The 8,894-nt window shown below is 28.0% G+C and overlaps 1 protein-coding gene across 1 annotated transcript in view; it reads left to right on the top strand.

Moving 5' to 3' along the window:
• Positions 1-4,559: 4,559 nt before the first annotated feature.
• Positions 4,560-8,894, top strand: part of LOTGIDRAFT_169210 (hypothetical protein) — a gene marked incomplete at both ends in the record, with an annotated part of 29,963 nt that continues 25,628 nt past the window's right edge. The window contains one exon of the mRNA XM_009067524.1: positions 4,560-4,615. Coding sequence (XP_009065772.1) covers positions 4,560-4,615 — 56 coding nt within the window. The remainder of the gene's footprint in view (positions 4,616-8,894) is intronic.

Genomic DNA, 8,894 nt, shown 5'->3' with positions numbered 1-8,894 from the left:
ATAATAATACTTCAATATATTTATTATATTATGAGTTGAATTCTTTATGTAATAACTTCATTTTCCTTTTTCATTTGATTGTCAAAATGTCTGGATTTATTTTACTCTGTCTTAATTTTGTTCCTCTTTTCGTCAATTCTGCTTATAAAAATAGCCAAATTCTTCCCCAAAAAAGATATTTTGTCAATCAGATGTATTTTGAAAATGGAATTCAAGTTTGTTTTAGATCTTACTTGAAAAACTTTCATTATTTTGTGTCCATTCTATGTCTCTCATATTTTCATGGCTTGAAGCAAATGTTGAGTGTAAAACTGTGTCTGTTGTTATTTATTGGTTTGGGTGAGTGATCCCCCTTTGTTATGTTATATTTTTCTGTCCTTATATCAGTAGACATATGCAGAGATAAAAATATATATATATATATTATTCAAGAAGAATACTGAATTCAGTGATTTCATGTTGATAAATCTTGACAATAGCTTTAAATAAGGTCGCCTGGGTTAGTAGTGTATCTGTAGGATTGGCCTCACTCAGGATTAATTACATGTCAGTTACCTAAGCCGAGGTAAGCATAATATGAGTAAAACTATATGAAAAAATTTCATGTGTCAACATATCAGCATTGTATATATTATAACTTCTAGGTATATTCATACACAATATATCATACTATATTTGTTTGGCAGTAAGAGATAAGAGGATGAAGTTATTGTAGCTTATATCAGGACAATAAAACTATATTACCTCAATATCTCAATATTCTTCATGTGGGATAGCCTACATTCAAACATATATCTTGATAATGTTCAGATTCAGATATAGATTAATTCAGTAAATGATTAATAAATAACTCCCCACAAAACATACTGCATCACACCAAATAACAGCATAATACTGGTTTTATGGTACATGTATCATGCAATTTATCATTATTATCTTTGTGTATAAATGTATCCTAGTCTGAAGCATGACATATACAAGTATTCATATCTCAATGCACCTTATACATGTTGTCATACATGTTGTATAATTTGTCCAATTCTTGACAAATAAATCAATTAAAAAAAAATTCAACAAAACTGCCTGCACAAACACACATACTTGCTTGATTTGAGTGTGATTTCACACTTGATCAACACTGATGTGTGTGTGAGTTGACATTATGATAAGATATATCTCTCTGCTTATGATATCTACTGGTTGTTATTGTATATAGGTACAACTATTTGTTTATATTGTGTTTTATATCCTCATTTTCTCTTGTTTTTTTCTTCATAAGATCATTTTTCTTTCTTCAATTTTTAAAAAGTTTTGTTCTATGTTAAAGTAGTCTTGGGTATAAAATTTGATCATGTACATGTAGCAGCAGTTGCTTGTGATTTCAAAATGGTGAAATGTTTTTAAGTCATTAACTTTTCTAAAATAAAATAGATGCACATAGACCATCCATTTTCTGGTTTCTGAATACGTAATGTGTATAATGTTTCCAGTCTTTATTGCATTTTATTTAAAATCCTTCATGTATAAAATTATATAAAATGAATTCTATTTAAAGGATTTCAAGACTTAAAGGCCCAGATTGTGAAATAGGGAGATGATATACATGTATTTCCAAAAATATATTTTATATCTTAAAGGATCCCCTCTTCATCTCTGAATTATCTTCCTTAGATATAGTTTTGGGTAATTTCTATAGAAATTGTTTACAGGACAACTTGTTTGACTGTCATTATGTGTTAATACTAATATTATAATATATATATCCCATCTTAGAAAGTGTTAAGGTTAAAATATATCATGTACTCATATAAAATTGTACAATAATTTATGTAATATATCATCATGTACAGTTTCTTAATGGAAGGGAAAGAATAGATTATTATGGACTATATCGTGTATGACTAATCGTTATTTCTGGCTCCCTTTATAATCTTGTACATTAAATTTGTTTTTTTGAGTGAAGCAATGTATATACTGTCAACAATTTGTTCTGTACATCATTTAGGGTTTAAGATGAGCAAGTGTGACTTCTTTGAGAAACACTTATGATTTATGTTCATGTAGTAGACACTCATATTCAAAGTGAATTTACGTTTTTCATGGTACACAATATTGTAAAATATTTCAAAAGTTAGTCAGTGGATAAAAATTGACCGTTAATTAATACTTGCTAACTGCGCTCTTAGCAATAAATGGAAGTTTTTCTCTCCCTTACTGTGTTCTCAAATTAGATTGCCACTTTCGTAAACAAAATGTTGTGATACCATGACCACAGTTTTGCAATGTATGAATGTTGACTCATTTTAGATTAATGTTATCATCTGTTACATCTGATTGGAAAATTATTTCAGAAAAATTGTTGAGAATACTTGAAATGATGTTAAATGTGATTCTTTGTCTTAATACCCCTTTCAATATTAAAATGGCTCCAGTTATTTTCAGATGTTGATATTTTTGATCTGTAAAATATGTATTTTTCACAAATACTTGATTTTGTGAATACATGTATGTATAGGTGCATAGTTTCAATTTCACCATAGTTTAGATCAATGAACAGAACAATTTAGCAGCAATTTAAGATGCAATTATCAATGAGGTTATAGTCACTGAAAAATACTTATGCACAATTTATAACATTAATAGGAACAGTGAGGTTTGACCAGTAAAGTTTCCATTACCATTAGCTAAAGTGTAGGTTTGGCGAGTAAAGTTTCCATTACTATTAGCTAAAGTTTAGGTTTGGCCAGTAAAGTTTCCATTACCATTTAGCTTAGCAAAAGGTTAGGTTTGGCCAGTAAAGTTTCCTTTACCACTAGCTTAAGTGTAGGTTTGGTGAGTAAAGTTTCCATTACCATTAGCTAAAGTGTAGGTTTGGCCAGTAAAGTTTCCATCAGCTAAAGTGAGTAGGTTTTTTAATTTTCCATTACCATATGACTAGAGCAAAATAAACTGTTCACTTTCCTGAATGTGCTATAAATATTTTTTCAATGGTGGTATAATATGGAATATGCTGTGCACCATTTGAATTTTAGACTTGTCTATAACCTCTTTAATAGTTGTCATTGATAAAAAAACTTGTGTAGCAGCAATTTTTTATGTAGATGTATAAAACTTACACTTAAGTGCAGGCCACTTTATACTAACAAGTATATTCAAACAAATATATTTGAGAACATCTGGGTCCAATTCAAGATGTGAACACTCTAGTTCTAGGTAGTTTAAGTAGATATGAACACAAAGGACTCTCTACAGTTTCAAAACTATTTATTCTACCCAATGTGAAATAGACTACTTGTGTTTATGTGTGATTTGGTCCTGAATGTGGTCAAATATTTTTGTTTGTTTATAGAAGTGTATTATACTAATATACATACAAGTAAATGTTATTAGAAATTTAATTCTTATGACTATTTTTGATGGAAGTATATTTTTGGTTTCTGTTTTAAAGTTTAGGTGTTACTAAATCAATGTTGCTATATATGTGTTAGGTACTTTACCCATCATGCACTTTTAAATTAGTTTTGTGACAAAGTGAAATGTTTTGCATTGTAAAACAGTTACATGTACTTGTAGGCGTTAACATCAAATAGTACACCATATAAAAACAAATTAAAAGGCATTTTATCAAGAATAAGAGAATGATCAATAAGGCTTGTTGTCTGCAAAATCTTTTAAGATAATCATTAGCATACCATGATTGTTTTTTTAAATTGAGCTACAGATACAGGATCACAGGGGAAATTTTAAATTGATAACAAATTGCTTGCATAAAAAATGACAAACATATCACACCTGATTCCATTGGCTGGGAAATTCGTTCGTTTCCCTAAGTTCAGCTTATTTTGTCAAGCTTTCAATATTTTTTAAACACTAATAAAAACACATATTGCAGCAAAAATTATACTTCCACAATGAAAATACATCAGAAATACTTTACCTCATAAATTAAAATGGTTGTGTTTTCACATATTATGTTTCCTTCACTTATTTTTTCATCAATGTCTTTTCTACATTGGGATATTTAACAAAAATATCAAAGTTTGAATTAGTACAGAAAAAAGTAGGGTTGGAAGGATGGAATATTTTCAAAATTGTGCCAAAAGCATTTTGATTTTGCAATGTTTTTCTCTAAGGTTTCTAGCTTTGTGTAAAGAATTCATCATAAAAACGTTGACATTATTTTACGCACTAATTGTTACTTTTCAACTCCAGGATAACTTAACTGGTTGTTTAGACAAATTGATAGTAATATGTGTGTTTCAAAAAATTCTGTTTTAAATACAGAAATGTTTAGGCTTTATAGGGAAAGAATTTCTTAATAATATTATGTTGCATTAGGCAATATTTAAATGGCTGTATATACTGCTTACTTATCAGTTGTTTTCATTGTAATTATTTTATTTTTTGTTGCGTGTGTGTTTGCCATGCAATATGTAGTCTATATTTGTGCATAGCCTCACCTAACCTTTTTGTCCTTGTAAACAATGTCTGGAAATATTTTGTAAAATTAAAATATTCTCAACAAGTTGCCTTCTTTGATAACCCTGCCCAACCTTCCCATGACAAAGAAACTATATAGCATTTGTTATAGGGGAATGTATGGAGAATTGATAAGGTACATAAGAAAAGTTTCCCCCATCAAAGGCTGTCAAAAAATGTGTTTATTATGTCCAGAAATGTGTGGTCAAGTATGCAGATCTAGCGCTTTGCCAGGTTCAAACTTGATCTAATTTCCACTTTTGGAACCATGTAATGTCGAAGAATACTACCTCTCTGCATGAACATATTTAAATTCTCAAACTTCAAACATTACACTAGTACACTAATGGATTATATTCTTATTGGCCAAGTTTGAAAATTTTAAGTTCACTCTTATACATGTAACTTAAATCAGGTGCAGTGTTAAACACCTTACTACAATAACTAGACATAGTAATATTTCATGTTTTATTATCAGTAGTCTTTAACATTACTGATTTAGAAGATTAAAAGCATACAAATATTGCGTGATATACATATACAAGTAATAAATTAATCTTCAAAGGGGACTTTATTTTACATTTATTGCAAGGAGACTCAAACTGATATCACTGAAGTAACATTTGAATAATTCCAATTTCAAAACAGGAATAGGGAAACAATGAGAGATTCTTACAAGTTAATAAAAATTACCAGTATTTAATGAAAAGGATTGTAGTTTTCATTGCTCATTTCTTTGGCTTTTAAAGATTTTTAACATACACTACAGTAGAAACATTAAGTAGATTGGCATGCATAAATGTTTGGTAATTAAAATCATAAATATACAACACATTACATTCATACAAAATATACATATCAATATTCAATTTGAATACATTACTTGTACTGTATCACTGAATCCACCAATCTGAGTGTGTTGTTTAATAAACCCAATGCAGGGTAGTGTAGCATTAAAGTTTTATATTTGTTTGGCTAGTTCATTTTAATTTTCTCAAAACAGATTTTTAACTCAAAATTAAAATAACAACAGTCCCAAAAACATAAAGCTATTTGCTTTTTATGACCAATAATGTCATTATTGTGATAATATAGCAATACATCTTCACAATGTCAAGCTATAATGAACTTCATCTTATACCTTGACTGCAATAGTCATTTTTCTTGTATTATAGAATTTCTGAATAAAGCGATTTGATTGGATGATATGCTTGAATTGTACGCTAGTGCTTACAGCCAATCAGAGGCCTCAATAGCAAGTCTGTGAATACAACGTCATAATATTTGAAGCTTTTCTGTTGAGGGCTCTGATTGGTTGCCATACAATCCAGTCAAATCTCTGTATACCATGATACAAGAAAGGTGGCTATTGCAGTCAAGGTATAAGTACAAAGTTCGTAATAGTTTAACATTTTGAAGATGATAGTAGTTGACAAGTGAAAGATATTGAGATAGTAAACACTTTGACAAAAATCTAATTCAATACATTCAAAGTAAATGAGATTCAGTCAATAAGACAAATTCCAGAATGCAATATGTGAATAGGTTTACTGCATTTTGACAGCTAATATCATTGCATCACTTAGTAAATATTCAGTTTTACAAATCAATTTGATTCAGATCAATATTAAAACATAGCACTTTCTAAATGCAATAAAACCAAGAAATGAATAGGGAAAAAAGAACAACAAAAGAATTCAATCCAGAGTTCACCAATTGGCAGTCAAAACATTCTCAATAAAATATTTTTGAAAATAAAATTCAACAAAATATTAAAACATAACAACTCATAACAAAATAAACTCTTAATTTATCAAAACACAAGTTATTACATCTACCTATAATTAACAAAATTTGATTTTGAAGTTTTGATGAAATATAGTTTTTAAATGCAGTTTAATATGAACAATATGTATATGCAGATAATCAATGGTGAAAAGTATATCACTACATAAGAACTAATAGAGATTCATATTATGATATTAGGTAATTAGCATCAAGCTTAGCAGAACATTCATTTAATAACCCTCTTTTTACCTACAACTTAAAAACAATGTCCATTATAATCTCCTTAGAATGACTTTCTAATAAAAGTATTTAGTAAATATACTGTGTGACTATGACTTTATATTAATAAGATTATAATTCCTAAAGCATATAGAGTGGAAAAAAGATTTTTGAGAATTAATTTACTCAGAAAGAGAAAAAAGTACCATAATATCTATTTATCAGTGGAGAAAGACATGAAATAATATGACAAAATTATCAATGGAGAAAAGAGTGGAAAAAGACAGCTTGCAATTTATCTATGAAAACAGGAATTCAAATTGAAGAAGCTGATTGTGAGTACAACCAGAACTGTTTATACTTCAAGGAATTGCAAAGAGGTTTTCGTGTATTGGAACACTGATAGCATTAATTTGCACCATTCCAATTTTTAATCAGACATCTGTAGTACCTGCAATTCAACTAAAATTAAGCGTTTTATCAAACTCTTATTTTTCAGCAGAATTGCAGGAACCACAGATATCTGATTGAAAATTGGAAAAGTGCAAATTAATGCTATCAGTTTCCCAGATACATATAAAGAAATTTCGAAAACTTCTTCACAATCCCTTTAAGTTTCAAGTGACCGCAAAAATCTTTCATGCTATTTTCACATCCCAGGCAAAATCAAATGAAAATTATGTGAACAACAGCTAAATATATATATATGTAGACAAGAAAAGGATATTGAGTTGATTATACAGATTATAATGTACAATATTTGAGATTGTATAAGGAAGATATCACAATAAAGCTGTAAAATTAAGTCAAATTGTCCCCGTCTTCAACTCAAACTTGATTATCCTTACATGTCAATGACAGAAGAAGGCAATCATAAGCATATTTTACATATTTTAATAACTGTCAAACGGCCAAAAATATTCATCTGTATCCTGATATTGGATTCCTTATGCCAATTGAATTAATTTTTCTGTAAAATATTGAATGATAGTCCGAAATAGAATTAGTTAGGTGCATTAATCTGAAGATCTGTTATCTTAAGACTGCTTGGTTGATGGATGCATTGAATATATGCCATAAGTTAATTTCATGGCACTTTCAAAATTGGCATCAAGCTACATAAATTGGCTTATTTGATAATTATAACATATGCTATATGATAACATAACATTAATCAAGATAGTGTATGCTACATTATAACATAGCATTAATTATAACATATGCTATATGATAACATAACATTAATCATGATAGTATATGCTACATTATAATATAACATTAGTTATAACATTTGCTATATGATAACATAACATTAATCAAGATAGTGTATGCTACATTATAACATAACATTAATTATAGCATATGCTATACGATAATAAAACATTAATCAAGATAATATATGCTACATTATAACATAACATTAATTATAACATATGCTATATGATAACATTACATTAATCAAGATAGTGTATGCTACATTATAACATAACATTAATTATAACATATGCTATATGATAATATAACATTAATCATGATAGTATATGCTACATTATAACATAATATTAATTATAACATATGCTATATGATAACATAACATTAATCAAGATAGTATATGCTACATTATAACATAATATTAATTATAACATATGCTATATGATAACATAACATTAATCAAGATAGTGTATGCTACATTATAACATATCATTAATTATAACATATGCTATATGATAACATAACATTAATCATGATAGTATATGCTACATTATAACATAATATTAATTATAACATATGCTATATGATAACATAACATTAATCAAGATAGTGTATGCTACATTATAACATAACATTAATTATAACACATGCTATATGATAACATAACATTAATCAAGATAGTGTATGCTACATTATAACATAGCATAAAACATCATAAAATATGCTATATGATAGCATAACATTAATCATGATAGTAATGCTACATTATAACATATGCTATATGATAACATAACATTAATCAAGATAGTATATGCTATATGATAACATAACATTAATCAAGATAGTATATGCTATATGATAACATAACATTAATCAATATAGTGTATGCTACATTATAACATAACATTAATTATAACATATGTTTTATAATACGCTATAATATAACATGGCACTATAAATTAGTTTCTTCTTCTTCTTCATTATTGTCATCTTCACTAACTAGGTTTCTGAAATATAAATCATAAATAATTATAATGACTTCAGGGGTCTTAAGATACAACAAACTTAATCCATTCTGGATCTAAATGAAACTCTCTATGTGGTTTGAATCCATATTTTGGAAACATATTATCTAATAATGTCCTAAATCTAGCTCTTGAAATGGAAACAATAATGAAGAATGTATGAGATAGGCA

Source organism: Lottia gigantea (assembly GCF_000327385.1).
Source record: "Lottia gigantea unplaced genomic scaffold LOTGIsca_83, whole genome shotgun sequence".
In the NCBI taxonomy this organism is placed as follows: Eukaryota; Metazoa; Mollusca; class Gastropoda; family Lottiidae; genus Lottia; species Lottia gigantea.
This window is presented reverse-complemented; position numbering and strand designations above follow the sequence as displayed.